Source organism: Opisthorchis viverrini (assembly GCF_000715545.1).
Source record: "Opisthorchis viverrini unplaced genomic scaffold opera_v5_16, whole genome shotgun sequence".
In the NCBI taxonomy this organism is placed as follows: Eukaryota; Metazoa; Platyhelminthes; class Trematoda; order Opisthorchiida; family Opisthorchiidae; genus Opisthorchis; species Opisthorchis viverrini.
The window spans coordinates 2,520,964-2,541,231 of NW_008751672.1; the positions used below are offsets into that span (position 1 = coordinate 2,520,964).

A 20,268-nucleotide genomic window follows, 5' to 3' on the forward strand; every position below is an offset into this window, starting at 1 on the left:
AGAAGTCGGGTTCGAACCACGGACCTTCCGGTCAGTAAATTCGCGCTCTAACCACTTGGTCCATCTCGCTATGGCCTCGGGTTACGTCAATCCTTGACGTCAACCTTGACGGTCAGGCCCTCAGGTCAAAGGCTTGAAGTGAGGCGCCGAAAAGAGCCATTCTTCCCAGGCAACGCGTCCAAAAAGCTCTACTTTCCCACACATTACGACGATCTTAAAGGGAAAAAGGATGGAACGCCTTCGAGTTGAAGTCGGGAATGAGAGAATCTTCCTGGAATGTGAATGAAGGGGACAGATCCGAAAGGCGAACTGCCCTTAACGCAAAAGCATTCGTACTCTATGGAATAGACTTCAATGAGGTTAGTGGAGCCCAGCTGGCTGGTCATTGGAAACCACTAGAGATTGGCTCTGATGATATTTTCTACCGGTGTGGAACAACATAAGAAGGCCGGTCCGAATCAAAATTAATAAATTTGGGAACTGTGGCTATCAGATTCCGGTTTTCGAAAACAAGGATGGCCACATTTAGCAGCGCCTATGCCCCCAAGATGCCGCACTCAGACTTGGTCACATCTGCATAGGCGAGTAACTCAAACCCGAAACCTCTCAAATAGTATTTGAAGCCGAAACCGTCGGGCCACGAGCGGATGACCAGCACTTAGACAGGGAATGGAGCCACTAATCCTTCAGTCATGGCATTAACGTCACGTGGTCACGTGGCTGCTTGAGTGACGGCTTCTCAGCCGGAAGACTCACCAGATCCAGTCTCCCCTTCCAGGTTCACCAACATCGAAACCATTCAATAGGCGGGGTGGTAACTTGGAATTGCATGTCTGATCAGGTACGATGATCTGAATGCGAAATCGTGCGGGAACAGGAGTTGATAACTGTGGAAAATCTTGCCTCAACAGCCAAAACTGGATGACCATCATTCTCGAGTTGATGCAGTTTGGCTAAACCATTATTGTCTGATTCGCGCGATTTGCAACTCACACCGTGTTTACGTCGGCTTTCTTGTGTTGTTCACTCCAGTGAAATGTACAAGCAGAGCCAGCCCTTTGTAAGTTTTTTGATCGGTTGACCGGACCTTAACGAGTGTAGCAAGGTCTATCCCGTAGCTTTCGAGTTATTTTTAAACAACAGCACTCCACCTTTCAGTGCTATCGCCTCAATCTTTATCCAGGATAGTCCTCAAGCTTCGGGTTTCAAGTTAGAGAAAACGGGCTCTCGCCATTATACAGTCATCTGCATACCAGATTGGTTTTGACGGGAGACTCACCTGGAACACGGTCGAGTCTCTCGTTTATAATGTCATTCTCTTTACAGTGCACGTCATGTGCGGAGGGGGGGGGTGAACTGTTCTTACTGTTGAGCTTAGAAATACGGGGGTTATTTCAGGTACTCTAACCCGAGCGTGTGACTTCGAGGTCTGACACACAAGGCAGTAGGGGTTGACCTACCCTGAGGACTCAGGGAGTGAGGCACGGAAAACTGACTCAACGCAACTAGGCACATCAGGTGCCTTTCGAGTGTGTCGCCCATACTGGATAATACGTCGGCGATCGAAGTTGGGTATTCGGGGTGTGGGATTTTAGGACCGTCTATCCGATTAACTGATAACCACCATTATTTTCGTTGCTGCATGCGGATACATCCTCATGAGAACTTGCGTTTGGTAGTTCTTAATCAAGTTCAGCTAGATGACCAAACCAGAGCTCGAAATAGCTCAATGGTCAAGGAGCACAATTACCAACCGTAAGGTATGGTTCGAACCCAAACACTGTATCTAGACTGGCTCTGCTTGGAATTTGAAAACCTGGCAGTATATCAGCCTCCATGTTTCCTTCGGGTGGTATGGTATGGTATGTACCGAACTAGTTTTACAACTGAACGAGATGAGAAAACCAAAGACGACAAGATGGGCGGTTCATTTTCCACACTGCACCCTAAACAATACACTGAACATCGAACAGAATGAAAAATTGCAACCAATCCTCGGCAAAGCTGTGAAGAAACGACCGAACACAAAAGTGATTTCACTACCATTGTGTGGGAGTATGGGAGACGGCTTTTATTGATCACACTCCCCCATAAAGAAACAACCCCAATGAAGAGACCTTTCAAAGGGTAGTTTCTCGAAGGGAAGAGTATGGTACGTATGCTTTCAGGTAACAGGAAGATTACCTGATCAACATAACTGTGTACAGTGTGGACTCTTCATCATCGCCCTATTCTTCAGTCTGCGAATATTTCACGAAATCAGAAATTTGTATGGCTGTGCGAGTCTCTGAGAAGATAACTGAGTCTCGGCTGTCTGCTGGTCGGCTACGCGGAACCTATTAACGCCGAGTGCAAGACATCTGCTGATCACAGGTCATCCCGTTGACACGTCCGTCATCCAGTAGGAATCTTGAGTGCTCGCAACGCAGTGTTGATCGGGCTGATACAACATGGATGACAATCCTCTTTCAGCGTTTTGACGTGTTGTTGTGCGTTTAAACTACAAATGTATTTTACATAGGTGTCAGGGGGGATAAAAAGGGCTAACATTTCGCTGTTTGAACAACCTTCTCTCCATCCATAATTCCACCTGAGTGAGTAGAGTGACCCAAACCTAATTCATCTGACTGCACTTTAGAACACTATTCTAACCTGGTGCTGCACATGGGAAATCATGATTACCTGAAAAGGAATTGTTGCAACCGATAGAAATGGTATTCCACTCACCATCGCTGCTTGCTAAATCGACCGTCTCCCTCGGTGATCGGTGGTCTTGCCAACTATCTTCCTTGCTATCTCCACTGCTGGACCATTCCTCAGATAGCGTCCGAGCTAGATAGATAAGGCGTAGGTGAGAATTGAGAGCGACAAATTATCGTGATTTATGTTGGGCCGAACGAAGCTGATAAGCGGTACTGCTAGACAGAGACTGTGCATACTTGATCCGTATAGGACAATCGAATACCTGAGCGCGTGTGAAAAAAAAACAGTAAAAACACGAACAACAATCTCACTGAATCTCATTAAAGTCACAAATTCTATTCCATCGCCAACACCGTTAACGTTGTACGGTTTCACGAAAACCGTCAGAGAACAAGCCGGTAGCAATGCATTAGGCAGACGCTTTCAAGTGCCATCCGGGAGATAGCAGAATCATCAGAATAATAAAATAGTACTCTTTTCGAAGGAAAGATCCCCTCCACCACCCAATGCCTTCAATTCCCATGGGCACATTCTGAAATCTATGAGTGATCCAATATTTAGTCCATGATGAGGGCCTCTTCGTCCTGGGCACTCTTTAAGTGGGTCAGATTCACGGTACCCTCACCCAACAATTTCGCATGTCTTGTACAAGTTGTACAGATTTTTATATCGATTCGCACAAACAGACTGGACGCATCAGCCAGATGAACGATACCACAACCAACTAGCTCTTACGGGTTGATTAGTTGTCCACAAATCATACCGTGACCACATCCGCAACTGTTTACGCTATCTCGCCCACCAACACAAAACAAACAGCCTACTCCTCTTAACGACTACTCAACCGTCACGTGACACTGTACTCTCTGTGTCACCACACTAAGCGCACTCAGTTTGACTTCCCCACGGATCAGAGAGTTCCCTGAGAGTCCGTTGAAATGATGTCATCGTCGACCAATGCCCCGTCTAGAAAATCTGTCATTTTCGTACAGTTTTACCTTTGCTTGTCTCCTGTCAATCTCTTCAATGAAAAGTCTACCGACAACCCTGTACTCATGCATCGATTGTATGAGCTACTGCCTCTAACGTGTAGCTACCTACCCCAAATCGTCGACCAACAAAATTGTGGCGGCTATAACCAATGTACGGCAAGTACGAGCGTTTTGCAGCAGCAGCAGATGATGGGTGGTATGTTGCATTTCAAAAAAAATTGGATACATTCACTGTAATCACGGTCATTTTGGGTTACACTGATCTCTTGTCCACCAAGTGCACCAACATTGTCCGGCATATCGACACAGAAATGACAGCTAAGGCATGGGCAGCCAAGTTAACGTCGCTAGGCACAAATTGTACTTACGACCCCCAACGAAATATGCACAACGGATTCATCCTTGCAGGGCTACGACGCAAAGACTGCTTCCGTTGACGTGTCGACCGGTGTTTTCAGCCCCCAGGGATGTCCATAGAATAGGCATTTTGGTAACCAGACAGCAAACGGTCCAGCATCAGTTGCGAAGAAGCCATTTGAAACGAAAAAGTTCTTCCTCTCCTAAGAGAAAACTGTCCATACGAGGTCTCTTCTTGGGGGTAGAGAACGTTGTGCTTAGAATCACCTTGGTTTGAAGGTTCTTTGACGTCGGAATCACGAATACCAACACCCATATCATCGTGGCCGATGACATTTCAGTAAAACTACGGAAAAATCACTATGGCAATGCAAACATCCTAAATCACTCTAAGACCTTTGAGGAGTTCCAAAACGTCGCAGTGCCCAGTTTCAAACCATCTCCTGGTGGACTGATAATGTAACTTGAAACCTATTTCCAGGAATGTGTCATCGCAACAAAGAATTTCAGTTACAAGCTGCTAAATCCACACAAGGACGACATTGATGCTTGGTTTTTTGAACATCGCCCCATCAGAGTATGAATGTGAAGGAAAACTTCAAGCTGTGACTTGATTGTGATTACTACACACTTCACTAATACGGCGAAAAATGCATCACTGAAAATAGTGACGAGACGCTTAACGACGGACCATTATCCAAGGCCTGCCATTTAAACATAAACTTTATCACACATGCAGTTGATCACACAAAAGGCTTGAGGTGATTCGTTGTTTGTAGTTTGTGTATTGGAGAAACTGGTTGCCATCCGACGGAAAATATTGCTAATTCAACCCAGAATGGGTTGAATGGGTTGGAATGGGTTCCAGTGAGTTCTAAACTACAAAAGGAAATCATTAGAGGGTTTTTCTTCTAGCGGGACCCGTCGTAGAGTTCTCAGCATCTCATCGTATCCCAGCTGGATACAGGAAACCTAGCAGTGTGTCGTACTTCGTGATTCCTAAGGGTCAAGTGACAGCTATGTACGGTGAACACGCCAAAGGAATCCCTACTCGCTACGTCGGCTGAAAAGCGAGCGGAGAATTTGTGTTTGGCCTGTTACTCTATTTTGTCTTGGGTAAAACCCAGGGAAAAACGTTACTTTGACAGTTCACTTTCGGTTCACTTGAGATGGATGCATAGCAGGAGGACGTCCGTAATCTGCTAAATACCCCGGTGCTTGCTCTCAACGAATAATAAGCTTGTCTTTTTTCTGTTTGTGCAGTCACGGGCGTTCTATCCAGTAACCTTTGACATTCGTACCACGGACACAGGACACACGACTAAGGTGCCACAAGTCCACAAACTAGTGTAAAAAAATAACCATAATCGTTCAGTCGTTCAGCTGTAACGCCCTTTCGGTGCCTAGCTGTCATGCCACCTAAAAGAAGCACGAGGGCTGGGATACGGCTAGATTGCCCGAGTCTAGACAAAGGGAGTCGAGAGGTAGTGGTTCGGTTCAAACCACGGACCTTCCAGTCAGTAAATTCGTGTTCTCACTACTGAGTCATCCCGCTCCATCAGCGAGTGTATATTACTAAAGAATCACCTATTCACTGTATAAATACCTGCAAGGAATGCACCATCATCTCAAGTAAAGCTTCCCAAAGCACGCTCCCGTGTTTTCGGTATGGAAAAATACAAGGATCAGATACGATCAGGCGAAAATGCCCTTGCGGTGGTCATGTGATAGCTAGATTCGTAAGCATCGATGCCGACATGGATGCCTTAATTATCCTCAAAATTTAGGCGGAAAAAATAGGAAAGACAACCGAGGAGAAATTGCAACAACTCACATCGAGGTCGCTTGGTGATGCCAATGATGTGTTCAATGGGGGTAGTCGGTCGTGGAAGACTGACGCATTGTGCTGGTAACATAATATCACGCAGTGGGCCGAAGTCACATTTGTCGCTCAGTTGAGGCACACAAGATGCATGTGCCTACAAAAGAAAATCCAAACACGTGAGTGCCATTATAAGGGGGCCGATTTTCGGAATTCTAGCAAACATTGAACAGGCAGTTGGACAAAATGGACCTTAAGGAACAGGGGACGAGAAATCATCAGCATCAGAGAAAGAAGCGCTAACACTAACTAAATTTGGGGACGAATATGTTTCATCGATTGCGTATAATTCGTCAATCCGAAGCGGTAAACGAGGGTGGTGGGAAATTGAGAACTACGTCTATGAGGTGAACCTCAGGACCAGCGTAACCGGTAGTGTCGGAGTCATCAGCAGCCTTATAAGTAGGGTTATTAGGGAAATATATAAAAAAATCTCAGCTGTAACACCCTTCCGGTGCCTAGCTGCCATGCTACCCGAATGAAGCACGAGGGCTGGGATACTTCCAGGTTGCCAAAGTCAAGAGGCAGAAGTCGGGTTCGAACCACGGACCTTCCGGTGGGTTATCAAGACAATAGTCCCTACACTACGTGGAGTGACGGCCACGGAGCCCCGATCTGTAAGGTAGCCTTGAACATGCCCGAGAAACGGCGGCAGTCCAACGTCTGCTTCTTTTTAACCACAACCGTGCGTATGAGGCATGGCTGCCTTGATGAAGCGTAAAGCCACTTGAATCCTAATTCTGAGGCTGTCCAAACACTGAATGCTTGTGGATAACACAAAGAATAACTCATAACAATTTTCGCAATAATAATAGATGTTAATAAAAGCTCGACTGACACATTTTTGATACGTAGCTTATTTATCTCCCACAATTTAGAGTGGATCAACACCTGTATTGGACTACAAGCAAAATAGATTGGAAGAAACAATGGTGAGGATATCGAAGCCCCTTCTGAAAACGCCAAACCATCGAATTCGAATCCATAGTCGATTTGCGTGTTTTCTGGCTGTGTGACAGCCCTCAACAACTTTCGCGTCACTTTATCCGGCAAGTCTAGGGTTTGGACCAACCCATAAAGACCATACACAGAGAGATCTGGCTGGAAAGTGGGCTAGAAAGTGGTTCAGAAAAATTTTGACAAAGCGGATTCCGTTGCGATGCGTCTGTTCATTCAGCTTACACCTATGCATGATTTTTTACTGGTCATCCTTCAATTGGCCGTACTCTGTTGTTATTTGTTCATGCCATCGGCAAAACTCGTTGGATGTTAACACTGCAATCATGAACTGGAAGTACCAATGGTCGTTAGATCCGTAAGAATTACCTACATCGAATTCCGTTTGGCGTTATTTACAGACTGAGATCGGGATAGCTGAGTGGTTAAGGCTCGCACTCAGTGGCCGGCAGGTCTGTGATTCAAACCCAACCTTGGCATCAAGACTGCTAGGGCAACCTGGCAGTAGCCCAGCCCTCGTGCTCCAAAAAGGCATTGCACCTGAACGATTTTCATTATTTATAATTTTATCGATCGGTTGGATCATTAGAACTTCACCCTCCTTCACAATTTGACAAAATATTTGAAAACTTCCACGTGCACAGAATCTAAAGTGATCGCAATTTCAGAGGACAGATACATCGGTGATGGTCTTTGCAAATTTCAGTGTCAAATGAAGGCGGATAGAATCGGGAAAAACGGGTGACTTGGGACCGGTTTGCACACCAACTGGATCAGACTAACTCCGACCAAACGGGTAGAACAATTCGGTTGCAATATTGTGGTTTGATCATGTGATCCTTCAGCTGGACAACCAACTGTGTTGCTACACCCTGTTGGCTAGTGAATGCCCTGGGAAAGAGGAAATTACATCTACAGAGCCATGTGAATACCTCAAAGTTCGATCCTAGTCTATGAAATGAATAAAGTTCAGGACTATGCTTCACTGCTTCGCGATCGTGATTAGTAGATGTAGGGATCAAAAGCCAGAAGCTGACGGAGCGGAGATAACAAACTAAAAGAATATATCTGTGATATTGTTAGTAGTAAAAAGTCTGTTAACATCAGATGGTTGAATAAGACTGGAAGTACACAACCGGCCTGATGCACATCGGGAAGAAAATAGTCATAGAAGGCTTTCATCAACTACATACTGATCTCCTCGTACTGATAGAAAGACTTTTGGGTCCATGAAGTCCGTGAGGAGGGTAAGATCACTCAATGGTTAGAGCGCGAATTTACTGACCGGAAGGTCTGTGGTTCGAACCCGACCTTTGCATCTCGACTTCTCCTGTCTAGGATTGGAAAACCTAGCAGTATCCCAGCCCTCGTGCAATCTTCGGAGGGCATGGCAGCTGGGCACCGAAAGTGTGCTACAGCTGAACAATTTATTGCTTTTTTGTCAACTAGGTTTTCCACATCGCTGCAGTCAGTGCGGACACATTGCGACTAGAAGGCTTGTGATAATCACACAAACCTGTAAACCTTTGGTAATTAATAACAAACGATAGTCGTTCCTCCGTAGTACCTTTTTTGCCGGCAGTGAAGCATCAGTGCCAACACTGATGTTGCTGTCATTGATGATGATGATGATGACCTTTTTTGCCGAATAGCTGCCAGGCTACCCGAAGGAAGCACAAGGGCTGAGGTAGCGCCAGGTTTCCGAATCCTAGACAGGTGAAGTCAAATTGTTGAGATTGAGTTCACACCACAGACTTTCGGGTCATTACGTTCGCGCCTTAACCAGAGTTTTCTGCAGCTCAGTAGAGGAGAGTGACTTTTTTCTAGGAAGTTTAAATAGGGAACTCCGTAACCCGATGTGGCCCAAACAGAGATGGATGTGCTCCAGTGCATACCTGCCATTCAGCGAGGCTACTTAAACCTAGACAGTGGCCACCCAAGAGAGACATCAGGATAGTTCTGTTGTACCCTAATGAACCGCTTAACTCGTTTTTATCCATCAGAAGGTGCACCAACTAAACAACCCGCAAATGTCATAGCGATTACATGGGTTCAGTTGCCGGAGACTGTTCGTGAGAACTGTCACAACCTGTCCATGGTGAGCTAGCACCAGATCCTCGCTTTGAGAACATCATTTTCTTTCTTCATAGATTTGTAGAGTGATTCATCAGTGATACTGATATGCATATACATATATATATATATACATATATTAATAATGATTATTGGCGTCACAGTTCACGATCACTTTGGTGGTAAGCTATGAAATCAGTATGATTCAACTGCACTTCTGATCAAGAGCCAAGTCTCCTCAGGTCTTTTGGCTTTAGTAGCTCTTGGTAAAGCAAGCAGTGAAGCTGGGAATGTCGCGTCAAATGGACATAGAAAACACCAAAGGTAAATCGAATCACTCGATTCATTTTTTGACCGCACATACCGTCAGGCCGCACCACTGACAACGATAACCAGTCAGACATTCAGATGACCAACAGGTCTTCCGGCAATGAGCGCATTTCGAATTCGGTGGCAAGTTTCCTTCTCTCCAATGGTGTGTTTGGGGTGGTGGAAACTGAAAATAGGATAGGCACGGAAACATACATGACTTTCGAGTCGTCCACATGACAGAGGCTATAAAACATGCATTAACATGCCCAATCCAAACGGTTCACGATTCGATCACTACATGAAGTTTGTGGAAGAAAATTGGATCATGTCCCAAGTGCACTTGTCAACTGGAAGGTGATAAACGTGTGCATACCAAGCTCTCCCCATCTCCGTCGCCAAAGAACATCGATAAATCAAACACAAAACTCGGAGGACGCATGTGTGCACAAACAACACACACAGCATGCGATCAACAACAGAAGCGCATGCGAACAAAGGGGATGTAATCTCCCCATCCAACACACCATCGGCTTTCCAGGTTGGAAAGATGCACCCCTTTTGCAGTCGTTAACGGCGTAGTCCTGGCAGTCCACGTGACAGTAGTACTCACAAACTGGAAGAACGAATAAGTGTGTGCGTACGATAAAGAGCGAGAATAAAAGTTAGGCACAACAACAATGAGAGAGTGAAATGGAAGTGTTGGTCTGGTTAGATAGCCACTGAACTGTTCGCCGAGCTTGGTAATTTGCTCGCAAATATGTCGTCAACAAATGGAGAGAGAGATGATCCGTGCTTGCACCGCAAGTGAACCCCTGACTTCGAAGCTCCGTCAAACTTCAAGCTGCTAGGCGGAATCCTACACCGAAGCCGCCTTACTACTAACAATTGAGTGCTGAAATGGCCAATAGGCCTGACTCGCATGTGATCGATCAAAAGAGCGGGCCAGCTGCCTACCCAGCACCAAGGTGAGGTCTGATTGGTCTAAGATTTGTAACAAACAGCCAATCACGTTCCAGTATCCGTTGGATGCCAGTTGCCAACGTCGCATCCAGAAGGCTTCCGAATTTCCAGAATGTTTTCGTTACGTACATTTTAGGTACGGCACGCTGCAGATGTTTCTTTACTTAGTTTGTACTTTTACTAGAATTTATGTATCCTTGTTGATTCTGGAAAAGCTAGCTTGGGAGGACCGCACTGAAAACTGAGCTCAGACATTGCTGTTATTACACTCGCATTAACAGCTGGAGGAAGATTCGGGTATAGTGGGTAATACCAGCATAAATATCGTCCAGCTGTAACACCATTTCGGTGACTGGCTGCCATGCCACCCGAAGGACGCACGAGGGCTGAGATACTATCAGGTTGCCCAAGCCTAGGCAGGGGCGGTTCCAACAACAGACCTTCCGGTCAGTAAAGTCGCGTTTTAACTGCTGAGCCATCTCGAGGATTCGGAAAACTCTTGACTTCAGTCTTCATCACGTTTTTGTGCCTTTGTTTCCTCAAGTCTCTATGATTCCGTCCCCAAATTCTTTGGAATTCTGCGAGCAACAACGACGAAAGAGACATTTGTTTACACGCGATAATCCTAGAAATGCAACACAGCACAAAGCACGGACCCCAGGGTTCCACTGGCTGAAGGTCGCGTTGACTGCGTGACCTTAGCTACTCACTTATACAAGAGGCAAGCATATCGTTTCAATCGGACAGAGCGGTATGCTGGGCTCCGAAGGACTAAAGCATTGGAAATATCACATGTTGGGAGACCTCCGATTGAAGTTTTCCCACTTTCGGGTAGAATGAACACAGCACGCTTTTGCAACAGTAAAACCATTGACTAATTCAGATGATGAGCAATTCTGATCAACCCACATAAATATTCACCGGGGTTCTTGTGTGACATAAGGTTTTGGTATATGAAAAGCGAAGAAGGATGATAAGAGACTAGTGGTCAAAACTTCAGAGAATCTGACAACCAATGAGTGATCGGTATGTTTTATTTGAATGGTCACCAATCAGAAATATTCATCTGGGTTTTGGCCAGATAGTCGGATGAACACGTGGATAGGCTATACATGGTGTCTCGTCCTTATTGCTATTCGTCAGATAGGATCAGCCAAGTGTACGATTGGTCAACAGTTTTAGACGCTCTGTGAAGTCGATTCGGATACAACGTCCACACTACTCGCAAGCGGTCGGCTCACACAAAGTTCACACATAGTTCAAATCTAGCTATGCGAACCGATTGGCCAACAGTTTCAAAAATGTTAACCAGAAGGTTACGTATCTCATTTCCTGCGACCACTTTCTGAATCACAATAAAGCCAAGAAGTCTTGTAGGGTACAATATAGGATAATACCTTCACTACATTGGGGTGAATACCTTTAGAATAACTGAAATTACGGATATCGATTTGCGAACAATCAAAGCATAACTCGGGCTTGTGCTGTGAAAGCCACTCAACCATTTGCACACGCTGATCAATAACGTCATTTTGGCAACAAAAACAATGCGTGTGAAAGAGAATTTAAAAAGCCTGTTAATAGTACTCGGAGGAGCGTGATGGTTGCTATCGCGTGGGAGAAGATAGCTGTAACAGTGGGGAATGGCTTGTGCTCAGGTCATCGTGTTGTCTCGATTGAACTGTCGATAAACGGTGATGTAATTGTCTGAGAACCTCCAAAGACACATTGCAATTCCAAAGGGAAACAAAATAACGAAAAGCAGAGAAAAGTGGTAGGACCTTCGAAAACTAGTCATCACAAACAGCTGAAGGCAGAGCATCCCACTCTATTGAAAAACACTGTTTACGTTACGACCGACAAGATGTGAAAAAAAGAAACCTAGACAGTATTCATTCTAACAGAGCAGTGCCCACCTTCACATCGTACGGACATGGTATCTTCAAGTCGCTTCCGGCACACGTTGCAAAACTTCCGTTTGAAATGAACCGGATCGGACCAACAATGGGACGTGTGGAACTGAAATCGGAAGTAACATAGACAACATGGGAAGTTCCGAAACATTGGTTCTGTTTTATCTTTGTAATGTACTACTCATAATGTAGCTGAAAATCCTCGACAGCCAAGAATCGCGTATTCAGGTTGGCATGTTCGACTGACAGCTGAGTCGTCCCACCTGTCAGATGGTGTTTGATTTGTTAGGAGGAACAGAACCAATTAGCGAATATACACTCATTTGCAAACTAATTTGGTTTTTGGAGAGACTCAGCTGGACCCCAGCTGCATCTCTCGTTTGTGATGTTCTCAGGCTATTGAATATGACTTAACCTAATGATAATTCCCTCCATGCCTGAGAACATCACAAACGAGAGATTCAGCTGGGTTCCAGCTGAGTCTCTCGAAAAACCAAATTAGTTTGCAAATGAGTGTATATTCGCTAATTGGTTCTGTTCCTCCTAACAAATCAAACACCATCTGACAGGTGGGACGACTCAGCTGTCAGTCGAACATGCCAACCTGAATACGCGATTCTGCTGATAAGATTGGTAGAATAACCACTTACACACATCAATCAACAATGCGTACAACAACGGTCTTGATGAAAACGGGATATATGTAAATAAACGCCAATTATCTTTGTTGGGTTGGACAGTTTGGTTGCATTGGAGCCATGTAATATTCATTCCTTCTCCGGCAGAAACAAACATAACACATCAAGTTATTGGCGCAGGTGTACAATCTATGGGAAACAATCCTATCAGTACAACCTGGAGGACCTTAACGACGCCAACTGACCTAACGAGCAATAACAAAAAAACAGAATGTGTGGAAAAAAGAGCGGGATTGTGCCACGAATACTATGGTAAGTAAACACAGCTGTCTGCATGAGACACTGCCATCTAGCCGCTGTTTTTCAACCGCACCTAATTTCAGTAATCACCATGCTCCAACTGTGAATAGTTGTTACTTGGTAGAGATTTTTTGTGCAGCCCATGGTCTTTGCATAACACTGAACAGTGAAATTATTAAACAATAAACGAAGTGACCCAACCGAAACCGGGACGATTTCTTGGACATGTAAAGCACACAGGCAGGTTGGTTTTCAGAGGATGTTAGACGTCTCCAGGGGCAACTACACCAACAACTTCTGAAGCGGTAGCAACGAGAAGCACCCGAACAAAAACCACTACAACGGTCAACCTGAAGAGATCCTTCTGAAAAAGTTGCTGCTGATTTGAAGAGCCTCTGATTGCGTTTCTCTTTAAACACTACCTACTACGTGACCCATAGGAGAGGCCAACTCTGTCCTCCCTCTCAGGAGGAACGTTTCATAAAGGAGCGTTTACACTTCCAATACTGCACAACGTACTCACGAACCTTATGACTGCCCGCCAGTGAAGCATCAGTTCCAACACTGATGTTGCTGTTTTTGATGATGATGAGCCCAACCCGACGTTGACACAGAAAAACGTCTACATGTCGCTACATGGAACGGCTTTTCATCCCTAAAAGTGCATATGTGTTCGGATGTCTGCGTCTGAATGCGATTGTAGGCTGCAGACGAACACGAGACTTTTCAGTTGGTCTGGTGTCATGGTAGCCAACTTGAAACGCTCACACTCCTTGTTTACTATCCCGGCATGTGTGACGAAATCATGGGAGTCACACTTTGTGAGCTTCAGGCAATTATATCGGATGCTGAATAGAGATGCCTGTTCTCCGAAAATTTGGGTCAGGGTCCGGACAGTTTCATCGAACGAAAATTCACGTGGGTTTTTCGGCAGCACAAAATTCGAGTATCGTTCGTGTTCCACTGCATCGAGTTTTCTCAGCAGGAGACGAACTTTCCAAGAATCATCTTGATTTGCCAACTCTACTCGGAAGATGTCTTCATACTTCTGGAACCACGATTCAAATGTCACTCCTGATAAACCATCGAAAGCGAATTCGGATATGGAAGCAGCAATGGCATCAACTGATGGCTGATTCTTGTCCACAGCGGTTTCGGACTTGAGGTTCAATTTTTTTGAAAGCATTTCAATCAGCTGTTTCTGGGATTCTTCAAATTGTTTCTGTTGGATTTGGAGGAGTTGCTGCATTTGTTCGAATGAAATTGCCATTTTGTCCACACAATCCGTCGCCAAGGTTGTTGTGTCGTCCGGAGGTAACCCGTCAACTCGCGTAAGGAAGAAGCCAAAGTCGAGCACAGGAACAGGTCTTTTTTTGTCGCTAAATAATGCGGTTATATACATCGGAAAATGGCAGGAATTGGCTGGGACTTGCTCTTCACCGAATAACCAATAGGAAACAACAGTTATGCATGATCGGGTAGACAACTAACGAAATGCAACGACCAATGGAGTCACATGTGAGAGTGGAACGATGATAAATCAATAGGGGCTCAGCACGATGCAATCTGGTGGCTGAACATGTGATGACGACAAATATAAGCAAAATGTGAGAATTGATCAGAATCGATCAGTCCGTAGTTAAGACGAAATTTTTGGCAATTAACAGTTCGTTCTGGTAACAAAAACAACCGTTGAGCACAAGCTGATAGGGAAAGTGGAAGTTCACTTATTTCAAACGCAAATAAGGTTTTCAGTCAAATACGCCACAGGTGACACACACGTCGGCGTTCTGATTCGCCAAGAACTGCAGCGAGGAAGGTCATTGTGAGGCGCGCAAAAAACACTTACTTTTACGTGGAGCGGGGCGACTGAGGTACACGAAGAGTACACGGAAAGGTGACACCGTTCGTGAGCAAGTAAATTGCAGACTAAATAAAGCAAGACAAGAATCGCCGAGTGAGAGTACAATAAACCCAAGTAAACACGGCATTACAATTAAGGCATACTTTTAGCGGCCTATGTCCTGAGTGAAAAAATACATGCTTACCGAGGCTGTCATTCAGCCCTGATACTGGGGGGGGCGTGTTGAGACTGGAAGTTGTTTTAATAAATGTTGTAATTGTGTGCGCTTTTCTAGTGAATGAATTTGCGCGTGATCATGACCGAATACCACCCTTCAATGATCCAATTCCTTCTACCGGAAAGTCAACGGAAAGAAACTAAAGAGACTAAGCACCATTTGTGGTGTTACTCGGAAACCTCCAGGATTGCTGAACGCATTTTATTAACAAACGTCAATGTCTGCTCATGAGGCTACAATCAGGGTCCAAAAATACCTCCACATAACTGATGCAATGTCTCATTAACTTAAGCACTTAATCGCGCATCTTGTTGAAACACTGTGATGGTGATGTCAACTCGCATGACCTCTGGTGAGCAAGCAACGCAAGACTGTCTTAGATGATTCTCAAGAAAGCGTCAAGAAGTGGTCATATACTGACCATGTGGTCGATTTTATTTTCGGAATGGGGCACAGCGCGCCAAGACAAATTAGTCCATTACGCGGTCTAACTGAACGCAAGAGGCTGACAGGCCTTTGAGGTTGACAGGAAAACAGAAGAAAATCGAGCCAACTTGCTTCAAAGAGGGGGTTTTGAAACAGATCCTCTCTATCCCCTTCCTTCTGACTACAAGATCAATCCAATTTTGCATACTATAGCTTTTTGAAAATAGACTCAAGGTCAAGAGTCACGATGCTCAGATATGCTACGGTGTCACTTGAACGACAACAACAACAACCAACTTACAACCACGATATGACCCAGTTCTTACCAGTGTCTGGTGCACTTTTGTTTCCGCTAAATAGTCACGCTATTCGTCATCATATCAAACACGAGGTTCATAAAAATCTGGCAGTAACAATACGCTGTGAATAATCGACTGCTAACTGTTAGGGGTATCAATACCCCCAAAAACTCCATTTACTTGTTGAGTTATTGCCATTATCTGAGTTTTAAATTTTCGCGCCATATCCACCACGTTGCATATTTTCCCAAAAGGAATGCGCTTTTTTTCTAGTGGGCAGCTGAACTTTGTATGCTAACGAATTTCTTGTTCCCACAGGTCGTTCGATGATGTTCCGGCTGTACTCCGCCTTTGGTTGAGGCAGTGGAAGCTCTCTTCCGAAAGTTCGATCTCCTTCTCTCTGCGCTAGAGGTGGTTGGATAGCTGGAGATTTGTGCGCTCGTTCTCAAGTGGCGTATGGTCATTGATCGTACTCGTTTAGATTGTACCACTGACACATCGATTCAATGAGAGGACTAGGGTGACCTTCGTATATAAGTAATCACCTCTAATAATTGCTGGTTGGGCTAGAATCCCAACACCGATATCTGAGTGCTTATTAGAATCTAGACAGATAGTGTCTCTTTCTTCGAGGTTTGGCTTTTAAGGCTACATCCCATTGCACATTTGACGAAGATATTAGCTGACTGGAGTACAAGCATGTACTTCAAGATTCATGGTTTCGGGTAAACCTCTCACTCCGGACGACTTCAGTTTTCATGCACCAATCGATACTGCTCCTAGATGGTCACAACACTGTTACGTCTAGATCACCTCCGCAATAACCACAACTTAAGACATGATCCGCTACGTTTCTATCGCTTTCAATCAGATAATCTAGAGGTATGATATTAACACTTGTTGGCACAAACGACCTTCTACAGTGAGTGATTTTGGTCACTACCCGAAATCTGCACGCATTTCGGTGAGTCTGGTCGGTCACATAATCCAAACCGACAAGGTACTTTCCGGCAATTATTGGAAGCCAATCGAATAGGGACTCTTTTGTCAAAACTATCGAGGGACCTGTCTTACTTGCATGCCGCCCTATTAGCAAGCTCCCGGCACAAAGTCATGCATGTTTGCGGAAAGATCAACTCTTATGCAGTGACCACTATGAAGCCGCATCAACAGTTAAAAACCGTCCAGCTGTAATTCCCTTTCGGTGCCTAGATGCCATGCCAACCGAAGAAAGCACGAGAGATAAGAGACTGTCAGATCACCCAAGCACAACAGGAGCAATCAAAATACAGAGGTTAGGTTCGAACCACGGACCTTTCTAACAGTAAGTTTGCGCCTCAATCACTAAGCTATCTTGAACCCTGTAAACGGTTGAAATAACTCATGTCACATGTCAGTACAACAGAAAACTAAAGTTGTCGGTAAACTAAGATAAGACTATTGATAACGCTAGCGGCAATTTGCAAACCTCGGTTCACCGGAGGAAGAATTTGTACCGCATGCTTAAAATTTCTCCGTCCAAAGCGAAACGAATCAAATTTGATTAACTTACATTCACATTGAAATCCAGTACTAATCAGACCCCAGATGACTTCGCCACAGTGGTGGCAACAAGCAGGTTTGTGCAAAGTGCGTTTGAAGAACGAATGACCCAGGCGCAGTTGTCTGCTGTTCAAAGTGCTATTAGATTCTGGTATGTGATTTCCAGTCCCATGGTGATCTGATCGCCGATCCGACGCGGCAAAACCAGTTATATCCCTCCCCCGGCATGCACCACTAGAAACCGTTGATGGTTCGGCGGGATCTCGAAGAACGTGTGCATTTGAACGGACTTCAAAGTTCCCCAGTCGGTTGTAGCCCGAGTCGAAATCCCCCACGATGGATGGCAGCATGATCGGCTCGGATGAGGCATCTCCAGAACTAGAATCGCGCATGCTGGATGTAGAACATCCTGAAGTTAGGGTGCCCATGCGTTCTAACACAGACCCCGCGGCCTGACACGGCCTAGAACCCTCGTTCATCGCGACAAGCTAGTGAACCAGATCACACAAAATAGGGGAACTGAGATCCTCAACACGAGGTCCATGACATTCGATTCAGAAATGTCTTCGGGGCGTAACGTAGCATAAGGGTCACCGGCGTGAAATCCAATGGAGAGATGGCACATGCTGAAGTGCAAACGGAAATCAGTGGAAGACCAAGGGGTGACTTAAATTCCCACTGAAATCGAGCCAATTAAGTTTATTCGAAACCAATCTCGGACTTAATCCACGCCATCCTAGAACCTTGGCAGTCATCTGCGATAAGCAAGCTGGAGGAGGCACCAGAGCTGAAATATAGCCACGTTGCTTGTGCCCACTCGAAAACAGACAGTATGTCAGGTAGGTCAGAAACAACACACGTATTCGGTAATGGGAAATAGTTGTGGGAATGAGAAGAAATGAAAAAAGCCGGTTGCGCCATCAAAGGAGGGACTTAGAAAGACCAAAACGACGCTGGTAACTTCCCAAAGCGGGAGCGCACTAGTACAGTAGGGATGGTATCATTGTTTAATTTAAATTATTGCAACTGTCCTGTGATTAATGAGTCAACATCAATGACAGCACGCAGAGACCCAGAAGCGACAGTCAAAAGCCATCTATTCACATAAGATGATCCAATTATGCTCCATAATGCAAATGTTAGCCAACTTACTCCGCACCTGCAGTGAAAGTGCTGATCCATGCCTTGGCTCATCACACAGATGGCAGCATCATTCAAGACAAAGTGAGGGTGTTCTGGCTGATCAAAATCCTCTCGGTGTGTTGTGACTTGCTGAACGGTGGTTCAACTCTGTATCGGTTCTTGGCTTCCTGCTCCGCCCTCTATGGTGTTTCAAAAGGCACCGTAGTTTCAGGCAGCCCATTATGGAAACAAAGGAAGATTATTACAACCGTATTTATAGGGTGATCACAGAATGTTCCACAAGGTCGCACCAGAGTGTTTGTGAAGGGGCGAGAAGCGTGAAGCTATAGATATTCGGTCCAGATTAGCTGACATTCCGACCAATCAGGGCATTCCTTCGTTTAGTCCGTAGCCCGCACGTGACACTTTCGTCCAATTGACGTGATGTTTGGTTAGGAGCGGGTGGCCTCCAGACAGTGTGCTTTGGTCCGAAAAAAGAACTCTGGCGCACGCCATCAGCCGTTTTCAGCGACGAGCCATCTGGTGCTGAGACAAGAATTCAAGGCTTCATGAACCATTAACTTTGTCCAACTTTCAGTTTGACAGCCATGAAGGGTGTACTTATGTATGGTCTTCGTAGCTCATGGCAGCTGGTAATGTCAGATAAAGTAAAATAAATAGGAAACAAAGAGGACAATGGGCTGAGCATTGGGAACGACAATGCCACCGGCTGCGTGATATCTCGATGTCAGTGAGTACCTGAAACCACTGATAAGGTGGGCCTTTGATACTCCAACCGCGTAAACGATATGCGTCAGTGTAGACAAGATCCCTGGTCATCTTTTTCACGCTCCATCTCCAGATCATTACTTGCCTATCTTATGGTACATCCCAGTCCTAACCCGCCACTGAAAACAGGGCCGCCAGTGCATTATTCAATCGAAATGGTTTTAAAACCAAAGTCCGGTGCTGCTCAAAAGGTACCTGTTGTACGCAGCCGCATCAGGAGTGAAACAGTAACGCCTTACTTCCTGCACTTTCGGGATAGACCAGCCCCCTGGAGCTGAGCAAGTCAGACTTTTGAGTCATTAGCTCCCAGAAGAGTTCTCAGAGAAAATCCTATTGTCCGCTGTCTCGCGGGTCAGCGGTTAAGTCGGAGGCTAGTTGAAGGGTTCTAAAACAAGACCCTACTTCCTCTTACTACCTTGTGTGTTGGACTTCTGAATCAAAGGCTCAAGGTCGGGTACTCCAACCAAACCCCCCTTCTCGGCTTAGGCAACCGGGATGTATCATTTACCCGCACAGTTCTTTGTCCCCCTATGTCCCTTCATAACCCCTTCTCACCACATAAACAAACGCGGCTGGGTCAATTGATTATCAGTTATCTGACAGATGTACCTTAAGTACCCCGTCGCCTATCAACAATAAACATAATGACGCCTTGCTAAATCCGCGGGACCCCTTCTCCATACGAGCTTTTACCATTTGCACACCATGACAAAGTGGTAGAGAAAATACACACTAAGACCTTATACTCCCTTAAAATTGATGTATGTACGCATACAAGTCTCGAGCGCAGTTATATATCTTAAAACACTAATGACGAAATCAGTCATTTCACATTTCGCTCTCCGTCTGTTCAGTGGTCCAAAGGCGAAAGCTCGTAGAATATATGGCGTTGAAATTGCAATCAGCCCCATAAGCACTGACA

At 45.3% G+C, this 20,268-nt stretch overlaps 1 protein-coding gene across 1 annotated transcript in view; it reads right to left on the minus strand.

The window, feature by feature from the left end:
* T265_01519 (hypothetical protein) overlaps window positions 1-17,994 on the minus strand; it is a gene marked incomplete at both ends in the record, with an annotated part of 55,128 nt that extends 37,134 nt beyond the window's left edge. The window contains 6 exons of the mRNA XM_009165560.1: window positions 2,728-2,832; window positions 5,887-6,031; window positions 9,329-9,460; window positions 12,153-12,255; window positions 13,804-14,509; window positions 17,446-17,994. Coding sequence (XP_009163824.1) covers window positions 2,728-2,832; window positions 5,887-6,031; window positions 9,329-9,460; window positions 12,153-12,255; window positions 13,804-14,509; window positions 17,446-17,914 — 1,660 coding nt within the window. The remainder of the gene's footprint in view (window positions 1-2,727; window positions 2,833-5,886; window positions 6,032-9,328; window positions 9,461-12,152; window positions 12,256-13,803; window positions 14,510-17,445) is intronic.
* Window positions 17,995-20,268: the final 2,274 nt, after the last annotated feature.